Source organism: Phycodurus eques, chromosome 18, assembly GCF_024500275.1.
Source record: "Phycodurus eques isolate BA_2022a chromosome 18, UOR_Pequ_1.1, whole genome shotgun sequence".
NCBI classification, from domain to species: Eukaryota; Metazoa; Chordata; class Actinopteri; order Syngnathiformes; family Syngnathidae; genus Phycodurus; species Phycodurus eques.
The window spans coordinates 12,403,624-12,419,041 of record NC_084542.1 but is presented as its reverse complement, the minus strand read 5'-3'; the positions used below and the strand labels follow the sequence as shown (position 1 = coordinate 12,419,041).

Genomic DNA, 15,418 nt, shown 5'->3' with positions numbered 1-15,418 from the left:
AGTTGGAGAAAAAAAAAACAAGTAAGCACAGGGAGAACATGCAAACTCCACAACAGAACCTCTCGACTGTGAGGCCGATGTACTGACCACTATGATGTGCACCTTGTGCTTCAAAGGGCCATTTTTAATTTAAATTTCAAATTGTTTGTATTATTGATGTATTAAAGACCACTAATCAAAAACTATATGGCGATAAGTTAGTTCAGTTTAGTCTAATACTAATATACTACTACTTAATACTAATATACTACTACTCTAATACTAATATACTACTACTTAATACATATTAAATTATTTACAACTTGCTTATTGCAAAAACAAATACCTTGACAAAGAATACCATCATAAAGAATATAGTGGTGTACAGTAAACCATGTTAATTTAATGTTAATTAACAATGTATAATGAAGAATTCACTCTTACTTTGACAGCAACACTTTATTTTGAAACCCCTTCTCTTGATACCGGAAATGTATCACTTCACTTCCCTTTGCTATCTTAGCATAAACAGCTACAAAGCAAGTGGATTTGTAAATCGTACAGTGCTGCGAAGCCCAATTTTTTTATAGCATTTTTTTTTTATTAGCAACGTTTACATTCAACACAAACATGGTAAGGGAATACGTCGTTTTAGGCTCGACCTAGTAAATTTGCACCCTATTTAAGTTTGGCGTGGATGGACAGCTGCAGCTAAGCTACCGAGCTAGCTGGCTAACTCAGTCAAAGGAGTTACGTAAAACATCTAAATAATGAACTTCTTTATGCACAGTTTATCTACTCTTCATTAAATATTTTATGTTTAATATGTCTCACTCGTTGACTTTTGTCCATTTGCCAGTCGCACACAATCCTGTTGGTTCAGCCCACCAAGAGACCCGAAGGCCGGACATATGCTGACTACGAGTCGGTGAATGAATGCATGGAAGGTCAGGACTTTTTGCTATTAAAAAAACGAATTAACTTCTACCCGTGGCTTACATCTGTACTGGTAAATGTTTGCAATGGTACTGCGCACTTGTTATTGACTCAGCTAAGTGTAGTTTTAAACAAAGAGTAGCGAGTTTACATGAGCGCGGACAATGTTAACTTTGCGATTTGGTCACCATATTTGGCAACTTTTCTGACTTTTTCAAATGAATACCCTAATTCCTGTTAGGAAGCAGACAGAAGCTGAATAACTTTCACGTTGTTTTTATATGACAGGCAATAGCAGAGTCAATTGTGTTGAACATTGCCGAAGACATGTTGCCCATTCATATGTTACAAAAGCAGTGATATATCAAGATGTTGGAAACTTTTGACCCGAGTCATGTGCTTCCATGCTGCAAATATTTTGCTGAGGTTGCCTTGCCTCACCTGTACAACATTGTGTGAGAAAAGAAAATGAGAGAGCTGGAAGTCTCCCAGCGAGCCATGCAGTTTGACTGCTCATTTTATGTTAAATTTCATCACCTTTTACATGCATGTTTTGACAAAAGTCCCCCCCCCCCCAAAGAGGAATAATTTATGAAATTATATGTAAAGAAAAAGATGTATTTTTATTATTTCAGTGGAAGTTGATGCAAAAGATCTGCTGGGAAAAAAATCTGCTTCAAAGCTTGCTTGGTATCAGGAGAAATAAAGCGAATTGTAGAAGGAGAAAATAAGCAAAACATGTTTTGAATAATGTCATTGTCTTTTGCTTTTTCTATAAGTGAAGAAGAGAAAACAAATGAAACTTAAAGAAAATCTGAAATTTAATTTACAGGCCATATTGCCCAGTCCGGTTTTTAATGACTTTGTTCCTTCATTTTTCTCCTAGGTGTGTGCAAAATGTATGAAGAGCATCTCAAAAGGATGAATCCAAACAGTCCATCCATCACATACGATATTAGTCAGTTGTTTGACTTCGTTGACGACTTGGCAGACCTGAGCTGTCTTGTGTAAGTGTCATACGACTCAAGTGTTAATTTGCTTTGATCCAAATTTATGTACCTATGTCATATGAAGTTACAGAGCGGACACCCAAACATACCAGCCGTACAACAAAGACTGGATCAAGGAGAAGATTTACGTCCTGCTGAGACGTCAAGCTCACCAAGCAGGGAAATAAACAGATGATTTGCAGGTTGTCCTTCTCAATGCATCTCGAAGGAATGTATGGGAGCACAGCTACATTTCAAAAACTTCTCAAGAGTTCTGTGCGATAGAGGACGATGTTCTATGATGATGTTGGGTCAGGGTCACCTAGCTGTGGCCTTGTAGTTTCGAACTGGGTTACACTTTTTTTTACTTGCTATTCTCAGTAACGTGAACAAGCCTATTCACGTTTGGTTTGTATTTGATTGCAGTATATTTAAAATGTGTGGGACTTGACCTCCCCAAAATTTACAAGAGTTGTTATGTTATTCTGACCACAGTGGTTCTGTCTTTTTTTTTCGGGTAAACTCTTTGTTTTTACATTCTATCTGATTCCAAGGAAACGGCATTGTGGGGCCATTTTCTTTTGATTCAAATGTAATCATTTTGGTATTGGGAGTGTTCTTTAATAAACAACTTTAAAGTTATTACATATCTGTTGTCATTTGAAAGTCTGCATTAATTTGTGTGCACTCATGCATATAGAAGGTCTTATTGGATGAATTCACCACAGATACACACATGCTAAAACGGGGGAAATTCTGTAAATGGTGCCTTGTTACATGAACATTTTTACTAAATTTTACTAAAAAAATGTGCAAAAATTTTACATTAAATGGTCTCAAAGGTATTTTGAAATGTAAAAAATGTCTAACGGTGTTAGTGAGTTTTTTTTTTTAGGTATTTGTACATGAGTATTTATTTTTCTGACTTTGACTCCCTACATTTGAAAAACAGATTACTGGTACACGTTATTTCGTCAAAATAGGCTTTTTATGTTTTTTTACCACTGTGGATGATGCCACAAGAAAACAAACCTGAATGGAAAGAGGTGAAGGCAACTGCGGTCAAGATCTTGATGGATTGGGATAAAACAAAAAAAGCAGCGACATGGAGGAACGTGAACCAGGGAGCATTACCAACGATTACATAACAGATTTGACGAAACAAGACATTTCCCATCCATGGCTAAGAGAATGGTGTTGTTGGCTCCAAGAATGATTCATGGCGAATGCGCTGTCTTGTGCCAGCCTAAAAACCAAGCATCTGGTGTTCAGAATTCTGTCTAATCTGGGAAAAAAAGTGGTGTATTTTCTCAGTTGTTTTCATTAGCTAATTGAGTATTTTTTGTTACTCAGGTCACAGCCTTAGCATACTTTAGAATATGGAAACACGTAATGATTAGCATGAATGTCGAGCCAAGGCTAGCTAGGAACTAATCTAATCCTCTTGGCTCTATGGTGTATTTTTCTTATTCTTTCAAACCCTTTTAGCTGTGTTAATGCAAATGTAATGAAGCTCCCCAAGGCTGGGGATATCGGATTTCCAGCTTCATATCTTAAAATATATCAGTAATTTTCTGTTAACATAAAGTTGTTCCTTTTGGTTCTATTGTGTCCACTATTGGCCAATTGAAACCCATGAAAACTATGTTTTAATTCCTTATTTACTGGATTGAATCATACAAGTTGGATAAGGTCTTATTGTCCACTCAGCACTTGAATAATAAAAAAAGGTTTCTACCGTTTAGAAGTATCCATTTTTGGGCAAAGGAGCAATTTCATGTCTCAAGACAGTAATATTCTTAAATTTACAAAAGAGGCGTTTCATGGCTAACTGCACTCCAATGGCGCAAATGAGTGATGCAAATTTGAAAGTGGAGATACTCTGCTGAGCATGAAGAATATTTTGATTTTGATTTTGATTTGAATGGTCTAAGCTCGCTCTGCTAGCTATAGAAGTTTTGATGTGTCGGTCGCTAACAACCCGGTTCTTAGAACCGGCTCTTTGAAATGAACGATACCATTCAGTACTGTAATGCCTTTACTACCATTAGGCGTAACAGACTGCACATTTATAGAAGAGCTGCTATCAGCTAAAACTCACACCCAGTCTACCCCACACGCACTGACAACCCTAAGCCAGCGTTCAAGTTGAAATGTTCCTTTGCGCTTTCATTGTTCTGCTGACGTCACAACCGCCAATCACCAGGCCCACGCTCCGAGTTACAGATATTACAGTACTTATACTTTTACCTGTCTTTTTTTACCCCACACAACTATCCTAAATTGTGTGCGCGCGTGTGTGAATACCTTTGCTCTTCCTCTTCTTACGCACTCGTAATAAAGCGAGCACAAGTGGCGTCATGTACTGTTTCTTTAAATGTGGCGGGCAGCCCTGTTGTCGCTGTGCTGGAAACCCCGTACAGCCTGTTGGGGCCCAAGATGGCTGAATACTCACGGGGGACTGTTAGCAAATATCCGAGCGAGACATAAGGGAATGAATGACAAATAGCAATACGGTGTAAAGCAAAACGCTCGAAGTGATTTGACGCTCACGGCTTGTTGCTTTGCATAATTTTGGGGATGTATAAGTACCAGAAAGGAGAGAGTTTTCTCTCCGCGGCCCCGAGCCAGAACATGGCGGAACACTTTGGGAAGAAATAGCAGCTAGCGCTAGCCAGCTGGCGCATTATTGAGTCCTATTTAGAAACATTGTTCCGGATTAAAACAAACGTTCAGTACTGCCCGCAAATGTGAAAATAATGCTTTCGCTGTGTAGCGCTGGTCATTTCGCCTTAACGCGGTCAATGTACGAATCGCTGTTATTTGGCGTACATGGAGGCAAGTCAACTCGTTAGCTGTGCTATTCGCTAACGTTGTGTCCGTCAGAGCACAACTAACTAACAACGGCAGAGTGTTTGGGGCAGAATTAGTCGACCTCTGGATTTATTCTCACACATATGGGCACGAAATTAATGTCAACATTGCGCGGTGTAGCAGTTGTATAAACTCCTATCCCCTCCGTGTTGTACATTTGTCATGTATTAGTACGCTTCACGGTGGCATTTATGTAGTGCGTGGTGATCCGGTGATATTAATTTCTTGGGGGAAATAATATAGTGTAAATATATTCGTGTGGAAAGAGGGGTTCGGCAGAGTTGCACCTGCTACAGAGAAAGAATTGCTGGCTCTTCTGACAAGCTCGTAACGCCACTGTGGTGTTCGATTGTTGGACGGGGTCCGAAAGTTGAATTGGAAGTTGTGGCGTTACTAAGGTGACGCAGATACCCTGTAACAGCCCAGCAGGGGTTGGCTGGAGGTGGGGGAGACCGCTTACGACCACCTGCCAGGATGACGGACACTCGACGACGAGTCAAAGTCTATACCCTCAACGAGGACAGACAGTGGGACGACCGCGGCACCGGACACGTCTCGTCGGGTTATGTGGACCGACTGAAAGGCACGTCTCTACTGGTGCGAGCCGAGAGTGACGGTGAGTACGTTTGGCTTGCATAGCAATCAAATCAAAACCTTAATTTCAACAGAAAATAAAAACCCATTCAGACCGAGGTCTCTTTTTCAAGGATTAGCAGGCCAAGAAGGCGGAGTATCCACAGTATCCATAAAAGTAAACAAAGTGTACATAAAAAGAACATTAAAGAGGACAGTACTGACTTTCAATAGACTACCATCCACCCAGAATGGAGAGCAATAAATAGCAAATGTACATAATGCAAGCACAACAAAACAGCAGCAGTGTAGCGTATCACAACACCAATGAGGAAAATTTTATGAGTCAATTTGTAGTGCTGCACGTCAGAGCAGGAGCAACTGGTATCAACAAACTCGGCAACTGTTAGTTGAAAACCATACAAAGAGGCCAACGAGGTCAGTTTGAGTCCACACCAGGGCCAAAGTAAAATAGGCTTCTCTCACTGGCCTCAATTCGCACGGACGGAACAGCCTACGAACACCGAGACAGCCACTGGACCCCACACCAATACTTAGAGGTGGCAAAAATACTCACACTCCATACTTGAGTATAAGTATAAAAAAAGACCTAGAAAAGTAGAACTACTGATTCATCTCCTGTACGTAGGACAACAATAGACTAAAGTATAAAAGTAAAAAGGACATTTTACTGTCAATTAGATACAACACCAATTTGATAACTTAGGACAAGAAAAACTACATAAAATAGTGTCCCTCTTTTATTGACTTACATTTTGCTCACAAGAAGGAGAAGAAAAAAAAGTTGCACGTTGTTTACAAGCTAGCTAGCGTTGGCTTTGACATTATGCTATCAAAACAGGTGCTGAAAATAATACTTAAAAGTTTTTTTTTCTTCAGATTAATTTTTGAATGCCAGAAGCAAGAGGTTTTCAGTGTCCCTCAAGACATATTCGGCTTAAATCATTCTTATAGCCGACAACATCAAACGATTCTTTAAATAAGGCCGCGGATGAGGAATATCTTGCCTCTCCAAATCTGTTGCTGTCACAGTTGACGCTGCCTGGTGTTACAATCCTCAATATTACTAGAGCCCCTGTTTTTTTCTGCCTTGATGAATTGACTTCCCCTCTTTCTATTGACATAATGTTTACATCATGTAATTAGGGAAGGTTGAAAAAAGTAACAAGCCTATTTTGGCAAAGTAAGGACTCGGGAGTATAGACGTCTGTTTTAAAATGTGGGGATTAAAGTGAAAACTTATCAGAAAACTAAATATTCAAGTAAAGTCCAGGTACCTCAAAAACCTACTTAAGTATTTTTTACTTCGCTACTTCCCATCACTGCCAATACCTTCCACTCTAATTTGTTTCTTGTTTGTCACCCGCAAGGTTCTCTACTACTGGAGTCCAAAATAAACACAAACACAGCGTACCAGAAACAGCAGGTCAGTGCTTTTCATACAGCTAGAGTTCAGTGTGACCGTTTTGCATGTGTTAATATGCATGTTTTTCTCTTTCTTTTGACAGGATACGCTCATCGTGTGGTCAGAGGCTGAAAACTATGATTTGGCCCTCAGCTTCCAGGAGAAAGCCGGTTGCGATGAGATCTGGGAGAAGATTTGCCAGGTGACTGGACCTCTCCGCGTGCTTGTCACCTACAACTGTTTTGTTTTGCTGTCAAGGGCATTGTGCGTTTGCGTATTGAATTGGGAGTCACAGAGATTATTGCGATACAATACTTTTGCCAGTTATGAGATATTTAGAAAGGGGGTCCTCTGTTTACGGCGGGGTTCTGTCCTTACGATAGCAACATTGTAAACGTAGTCGCCATCACTAAACTATGGTAACGCAATATATATATATATATATATATATATATATATATATATAAATAAATATATTTTTTAAACCCATCCCCAATAGTCTGTATCAGCTCTCATTATTTTTCTCCATTCTCAAGGTGCAAGGAAAGGACCCTTCGGTGGACATTACCCAAGATGTGGTCGACGAGCTGGAAGAAGAGCGCTTCGATGACATGTCATCGCCTGGTTTGGAGTTGCCGCCGTGCGAGCTGAATCGGCTCGAGGACTTGGCGGAGCTGGTGGCCTCCTCGCTACCGTCGCCTCTGCGGCGCGAGAAACTGGCACTGGCTGTGGAGAACGAGGGCTACATTCGCAAGCTCCTCGAACTGTTCCGTGTGTGCGAGGATCTGGAGAACCAGGAGGGACTGCACCACCTATACGAAATCATCAAAGGCATTTTTCTACTCAACCGCACCGCGCTCTTTGAGGTCATGTTCTCGGACGAATGCATCATGGACGTCATCGGTTGTCTGGAGTTTGACCCGGCGCTCCAGCAGCCCCGGCGGCACCGGGAGTTCCTCACAAAGACGGCCCGCTTTAAGGAGGTGATACCCATTGCAGACCCTGAACTGCGTCAGAAAATACACCAGACGTATCGGGTGCAGTACATTCAGGACATGGTACTGCCCACTCCTTCTGTCTTTGAGGAGAACATGCTGTCCACCCTGCACTCCTTCATCTTTTTCAACAAGGTGGAGATTGTGGGCATGCTTCAGGTGAGCTTGGATCACATATTCAATCAGATCAGTTTTTCCTTTGAATTTTAAGGAAAAATATGTTCATAGTTGGGTAAACCCAGATTGTGAATACAAGCAGCGACGCGTCCTGAAAAAAATTAAAATACTAAATTAAGTACGTCAACGGCAAAGTGGACCGTACTGTAAATCCTTTGTCTGAGTATTCAAATCTTTTCCATTAGAACATTCCTGTTCTTCCATCTGACTTGTTTATGCTCATATGACCCTATGTGTGAACAGTGTGTATTTGTAGTTGTCGCCTTATGTTGAGATAAAACTGAAATGTGTGTGCGTGCTGTTGCCTCAGGTGGCGTTCAGTACAAGTTGACCGCCTTATTTTACCATGAAATAGTCTTAAGGACAAGAGTAGATTCATATCAAGCAAATTAAAGTACAAACATTCATTTCAAGTAGCAGTTGACATAAGTAGTATCGTGGAACCTAGTTCATAATGTTAATGCTGAGTAAAACGTACTTGGAATATAGGCAAAATGTCAACTGAAGTAGTTCAAAATAATGAATAAAATATTTTCTTTACTCATTACAAATTAAAGCTAAATCAGGATATATATAGTGTGCTTTTTCACTTGGTTGTAATACAGTTGTTTGAAAATGAGCACAAGGATAATCTTACATAGTTTTAGATATTTCTATGATTAATTCATACATGGTGTGCACCACTTTTTTTTCTCCTCTTCGATGACAGGATGATGAGAAGTTCCTGACAGATCTTTTTGCACAGCTAACGGATGAGGCTACGGATGATGACAAAAGACACGAACTGGTATTACAGAGATTAATTTGGGGAAAAAAACCCAAACCAATCATTTCTAAATGTTTCTTATTTAAGAGAGCATTTCCCCTGCAGGTTAACTTCTTGAAGGAATTCTGTGCATTCTCACAAACATTACAACCTCAAAACAGAGATGCCTTCTTCAAGACACTGTCAAACATGGGTATTCTTCCTGCACTGGAGGTCATACTGGTGAGTAGACACACTTGAACACAGATTTAGTGTATGTACTGCGATCCTGCTTCACTATTGGGATTTTGTCATGTACTTTGCGTAGCAAACAGAAGAAGCTGCATCAATTGTTTGTTTTCTGTCTTTTATTTGTCGCAATTTAAGGAAGCTGAGCTAATTGTTCCTGTTTACCTTCTTTGTGGAAACATTAAAATCCACAGACTGATACATCCTATGCTTGTGACACAGGGAATGGATGACGTTCAGGTGCGGGGGGCAGCAACAGATATCTTCTCTTATCTGGTGGAGTACAACCCCTCCATGGTACGAGAATTTGTCATGCAGGAGTCTCAGCAAAATGATGACGTGAGTACTTTGACCTCATGTACCATCTGCAGACCTACACACATGGTAAAATTGTTCGCACCCCTCTGTTGATGAAAGAAAAACCCACAATGGCTATTGAAATACCTTTTAAACTGACAAAAGTAATAGTATTAAATATAAATACAGTAATCCCTCGTTTTTTGCGGTTAATGGGGAACAGAACCCCCCGCGAAAGGTGAAAAACTGCGAAGTAGGTTTTGTCCCCCGCCCCCCCAGGAATTTTCGTGTATGTGGGTACCAGAATGTTTAAAATATGTAAAAAATATTTATACTTTACATATTTCAGACAAAGATTACAACCGTACACATATTTACTTTAATCTTTAAGTATAAAACCTTATACAGTAATTAACATTCATCAACATTGCCTTCTGAGAGAGGCGAAGAGGCTTGTGTTGGTGGCGGAGGAGAGGCTCTCACTTGACTCGTAGAGGCTTTAGGTTCACTCGGAGACTCTTCTGTTGGAGGCACTGATGGTGTAGCTGGGGGTTTACCTTGGAGAAAAACATGGTGATGGGTAGTTGTCTTTGTTTTTTCTTTTGCTTCAAAATTCCCCTGTACAAGGACATAACCCCGTCTCTTATTACGCGGAGTTACCACACGTTTCGCTTCCTTATTGAAGCAGTTTAGCGGATGTTTGCTTCTTCTTTCTTGATGTACCGCACTGTAGATTAATTCACGCCATAATGGCGTGCCACAGCTGCATGACATCTGCCTGTTTGATCATATCTAAAAGTTTCACTTTTTCGCTGATGGTCATCATCATCATCATCATCATCGTCTTCCTCTTGGGCGCCCCGGAAGAAGGTTTCACAGAAGCACAGTACTTAGGCGGCATTGTAAGGACTTAACTAATCAAAAAAAGTTATTGCTTAAACAAAAAAAAGTTATCACGAACAGAACACTAAGAGACAGTATGTGAGACAGCCAACAGCGTGGACGAGACTGGCGAGACACAACAAGGGAAGATGCTGGGTGAGGCCGTTCGTGGCACGTCCAACTGTGGGCGCCATGCAGGAGTGGGGGTCGGAGTTGTTGCAGGCAGCCGGAGCAGACCGTAGTTCCGTAGCTCCTCAGTGAGAGTAGACTTTTAACTCTGTAAAAGTAGTTCTGCCTGTGTCAAGCAGAAACCTATGACTGTACCAGAGCGGACTTTGTGCATGAGAGTTAGCTGTTGCGATAAACCCGTATTTTAAGTAGGACTTCTGATATAGTGTTGTTTCATTCGTGAACGTTTTGTTCAAAACACAACAAATCTTTTCGTTTCGTTCAAATCACAACAAATCTTTTCAGTAATTAACTGAATTTGTTTATGAAATGATTTTGTTCTTTGAGCTCTGCCGCCATTAGCCAGCCCGCTCGGACCGGAAACTGAAGCGTTCTGTGTCGTCTTGATGTGTCAGTTGAGTCGCACAGCTGTTGCGGCGGCGAAGATCTAGTAAATTCTCAAAATAAAACACATTGACACGCGAATCACAATGCAACAGTAATTCTATAGATTGGTCATTCTTTCTCTGCAGCCCGCTAAAAAATGCCTCACGGCCCGGTACCGGTCCGCGGACCAGGGGTTTGGGGACCACTGCTCTAAATAGCATTGGAGGAGTCTTTAAACTTGTAACCAGTCAGTCTGAGGTGACAAATAGTGACTCTGCTGTTTGGTGACATGGTGTGTACCACACTGAACATTGACCACAGAAAGCGAAGGAAAAGATTGTCTCAGGAGATTAAAGACAAGCATGTTCAAGGCAAAGGCTTTAAGACTATCTCCAAGCATCTTGATGTTCCTGTGATTATAGTTGCAAGTATTAATGCAGGAGTATAAGGTCCACAGGACTAGCCAACCTCGGATGTGGCCACAAGAGGAAACTGGATGACAAATTGAAGAAACATAACGAATGGTACCCAAAGAGTCCAGAACAACCTCCAAAGAAATTAAAGGTGAAATCCAAGGTCAAGGTACATCAGTGTCAGATCGCACCATGCGTCAATGTTTGAGTCAAAGTAGACTTCATGGGAGACAACCAAGGAGAACACCCCGATTGAAAGCAAATCAAAAGCAAAAGCGAGGGTGGAATTTTCCAAAACACATTGAAAAGTCACACAGCTTCTGAGAGAATGTCCTTTGGACAGATGAGTTTTTTTTTTTTGGCAAGGCACATCAACTCTGTTCTTGATGCAAAAATTAAGCATATCAAGAAAAGACCACTCTCCTTACTGTGAGACATGGAGGAGACTCAATTATGTTCTGGGGCTGCTTTTCTAGATCTGGCGCAGGGTGTTAATCTCTCGAGGCATTCTGGAGAGAAATGTGCTTGCCTAGTGCCAGAAAGCTTGAGCTCAGTCGCAGGTGATGGGTCTTCCAACAGGAAAATGGCCCCCACCCCCCAAAACAAAAATACAGCTAAAAACCTCGCCACGTTCATTTTGGAGAAAATTTAAGCTGATCAAAATTTCCACTGAACATCAGTGGAAAGAGCTTAAACATGGCGTTTGGAGAAGGCACTCGAGACAACTGGAGCAGTTTGCTATCGAGGAGTGGGCCAGAATACCTGTTGACAGGTTTCAGAAATAGTTTGCAATGATTGCCTCAAAAGGTTGTGGAACAAAATATTAAGTTAATGATAGTATCATTTTTGTCCAGGCCTGTTTAATTAGTTTGTTTTTTAAAATGATTCTGCTGAACCACAAATAAAAGCAATATCTGATTTTCATTGGATAACTTTCTGTATTTTTAAATTTATACTACTTGTCAGTTTCAAGTTACATCCCTCACTATTGAGGTTTTTTCCTTAACAGAGGGGTATGAACAACTCTGTCCACGTGTGTAATTGTTTAAAATACATAGTACAGTGGAACCTCGATTAACAAGACTAATGGGGGGAGGGTTTGTCTGTTAAAGCATTTCTGTTAATATAAAGCACTTCTTTTCGTGGCCTAAAAAAAAACATTACAGTACAAAGTTATTGTAAATGTAAAAAAGCTTGAGAATGTTTGAAATGTTTTAAAGTTTATCTAAACTTACCTTTTAAGCCTTGCTGTGATGGTCCAATACTGCCGTGAATGTGTCGTTGCACATTACCACTTGTAAACAGCTTCCTCCAGGTCCCTACTTTGATACACTTTCATGTGCTTACGCTAATGCCCAACGCCCTTCTTATCTTTGGTAGGGTCCACATCAAACTTCATTGCAAATGCTTTATTTTTGAGTAAGTTTTCTTCCTTACTCCTATGTATGTTAGTTTTTTTTTCTTCAAGCCATATTCCTCACATAGTCTGGTGACGAAAACACCCGACTCCAATTTCTTAACGAGTTTCAATTTGTGACTAATACTAAGGTTAGTGCACTTCCTTTTTTTTACCGCAGTTCCGATTGGATGCCATTAGAGAAGGGCTTCACAATAAAATAATTGTATACTATACCATAATCAGTATAGAATGTTTGAGAGATGAGAAATGGTGCGTAAACTCAAGTAAACAACCATAGATATGAATAGGTAGCTATGACACACCCTTTTGTGCTGTGCACCTATGGCGACGCTAAGCTAATGTCCATGCATTACCTTTGATGGGAATGTCGCCCCTGGCCGCCACATAGGCATGTCGGTGAGCCGGATGTAGTCTTCATATCTGTGACAACAGCAGCACAACCCGGAAATACGGGTACCAGTCGCTGTCTGGTGATTGCGCCAGTAAACAACAGCACCCAAATCTGGAACCAACTAACTTTGTCCGTTACAAAGGGATGATTTGAGTTCCAACCTTTTTCTGTCCATTAAATCCGATCTCCGTTGTCAAATTGAGGTTCCACTATATAGTATAACCCCGTTGATATTGAATACAAAATAGCGACGGGTATCTAAACATGTTCTAACTAATTTCATTTTTTTGCCCATTCCAGGACATCCTACTGATCAACCTCATCATAGAACACATGATCTGTGATACTGACCCTGAGTTAGGAGGGGCTGTGCAGCTGATGGGTCTGCTTCGAACTCTGGTGGATCCAGAAAACATGCTGGCTACCGCAAATGTGAGTTTGCAGGTTACACAAGCTTTAATACAAATTCTGAATCAACAGCTAATGGATTTAATGGATTGTATGAAACCTGGGAGAGATTAGATTAATATTTTACATGTCCGTCTACGATGAGCTCTAGTATGTTCTAACCGAAGACCAATGCGGACGAGGGTTGGCAGCTATTTCCGGCCCGTGTGTGAGATTCGGAAGGCACAGATGTGACTGACTTGGCTGTGCTTACGAGATATGTAATTTTGGATAGACAAAAAAAAAAAATTAAAAATGTTCATGCCGTCTCCCGCGTTCCGTAGGATTGTCATTGAACAACGATAAGGAGAATCACATATTAAGTCATTGTCATGCAGTGGTCTTGTAGGGATGTCATATGACTGTCTGTTTAATGAATGACAGCAAATAACAAAATTTTCTGTTTACTAAATGTTCTAAAAAATGTTGATATATATTGTCATTGAAGTCAGATAGTTTTTACATACTAGTGCAGTTATGTGCAGGTGTTGTTTCTTGCATTCTATCACTGTAAACACAGCACTATGGGATATGTGTCACTTGAAATGGACATGGAGGGAGACAAAAGTCGTATATAGACATTAAATCATTGTCATAATATCACGTGTCATATGCCTTTTGTACAGAAAACTGAAAAGACCGAGTTCTTGAGCTTCTTCTACAAGCACTGTATGCATGTCCTGTCAGCTCCACTACTGGCAAACACCACCGAGGAAAAGCCAAGCAAAGGTACTTGAATGTCTGCACGAGTGGCCTGAGTAAGCCTACTCATGTCATAAACCAACCAATGAGCAATTATCATCCCTTCTCTTAGATGATTTCCAAACATCCCAGTTGTTAGCGCTCATTCTCGAACTGCTGACATTCTGTGTGGAGCACCACACCTACCACATCAAGAACTACATCATCAACAAGGACATTCTCAGGAGGGTCCTGGTACTCACATCCTCTCAGCACGCTTTCTTGGCATTATGTAAGTTAGGATTTGAGCTCACATTAAGTCTGACTGTTTAGCATCTTCATCTGTCGTTCTCTAAATGTTGCCCTGTGTTACACCAGGTGCCCTGCGCTTCATGCGGCGAATCATCGGTTTGAAGGATGAATTCTACAACCGCTACATTATGAGAAATTTTCTCTTTGAGCCAGTTGTGAAGGCCTTTCTCAAAAACGGCTCGCGTTACAATCTCATGAACTCGGCGATCATTGAGATGTTTGAATATGTCCGTGTGGTGAGTAGTTTGTTTCATAATCATGCATGGAACATGGAAACATACACATCTAGGCGATTTGTAATAAGGAATGTCAAATAATTAAGAATTGGGGGTTAGGGGACACAAACAATTAAATGGATGCATATTAATTCGTATGGTGTATATTCCCCTTCCTTCCCTGTGCTGGTGCTTCTATTTTTCCATACTGCGCTCCTCCCCCTCCTCTTCATCATTACCCTGCACTCCATACTCCCCATGTTCTTCCCCCCATGTTCTTTACACCCCACATCTACCCTCCCTTCCCTCTTTTCCATTGCTCCCAGGAGGATGTGAAGTCTCTCACCGCTCACATCATTGAGAATTACTGGAAGGCTCTCGAGGATGTGGACTATGTTCAGACCTTCAAGGGCCTCAAGCTGCGCTATGAACAGCAGCGTGAGAGGCAGGACAACCCCAAACTAGACAGGTAGAGTGCCACCTTCACATTTTGTCGAAATGTTACAACTCTCAGGTGTTTTAGTACATGTTGTAGTATTAGATGTAATTGGTAAAGTGAGAGATGATGCCATCTAGCCTCAGCGAAGGACGTCAGCGATGTTGCATGATGCTAGTTGACTTCCAAGTTGTGTTTCCTTGGGAAATAAAGTAAATGTGAAACAAATGTAACCTTTAACTGTACAGGCAATTCTTTGAGTTAACAGTTTAACGTTCCCATTTGTTATAATAGTAAAAGAGAAGTAATAGATGTGTTTCGACGTAAATTTCGACTTTAACGGTGAAGACCGACTTGCGTGGAAATCCGGGTTACGTCGCCAGCGTAGGAACGGAACTCTTTCGTAAATCGAGGACTTCCTGCACA

At 40.9% G+C, this 15,418-nt stretch overlaps 2 protein-coding genes across 4 annotated transcripts in view; both read left to right on the top strand.

Moving 5' to 3' along the window:
- Positions 1-482: 482 nt before the first annotated feature.
- On the top strand, positions 483-2,551 carry erh (ERH mRNA splicing and mitosis factor). 2 transcript variants are annotated; one of them, XM_061704524.1, is made up of 4 exons: positions 483-612; positions 839-926; positions 1,802-1,922; positions 1,996-2,551. In XM_061704524.1, the coding sequence occupies exons 1-4, from the start codon at positions 610-612 to the stop codon at positions 2,090-2,092; spliced, it is 309 nt and encodes a 102-aa protein (XP_061560508.1). In that variant the 5' UTR covers positions 483-609; the 3' UTR covers positions 2,093-2,551. The 2 variants fall into 2 exon arrangements, with proteins under 2 accessions (XP_061560508.1, XP_061560506.1); XM_061704522.1 differs by having other exon boundaries at positions 1,990-2,551.
- A 1,773-nt stretch (positions 2,552-4,324) lies between these two features.
- smek1 (SMEK homolog 1, suppressor of mek1 (Dictyostelium)) overlaps positions 4,325-15,418 on the top strand; it is a 16,550-nt gene continuing 5,456 nt past the window's right edge. The window contains exons 1-12 of one of the 2 annotated variants that reach the window (XM_061704802.1): positions 4,325-5,394; positions 6,743-6,798; positions 6,881-6,979; positions 7,314-7,931; positions 8,659-8,736; positions 8,821-8,937; positions 9,166-9,282; positions 13,202-13,333; positions 13,975-14,077; positions 14,163-14,321; positions 14,408-14,577; positions 14,886-15,025. In XM_061704802.1, the coding sequence (XP_061560786.1) occupies positions 5,253-5,394; positions 6,743-6,798; positions 6,881-6,979; positions 7,314-7,931; positions 8,659-8,736; positions 8,821-8,937; positions 9,166-9,282; positions 13,202-13,333; positions 13,975-14,077; positions 14,163-14,321; positions 14,408-14,577; positions 14,886-15,025 (1,931 nt within the window). In that variant the 5' untranslated portion in view covers positions 4,325-5,252. Of the gene's footprint in view, positions 5,395-6,742; positions 6,799-6,880; positions 6,980-7,313; positions 7,932-8,658; positions 8,737-8,820; positions 8,938-9,165; positions 9,283-13,201; positions 13,334-13,974; positions 14,078-14,162; positions 14,322-14,407; positions 14,578-14,882; positions 15,026-15,418 lie in introns of both variants that reach the window. The other variant, XM_061704801.1, reaches the window with a different exon arrangement.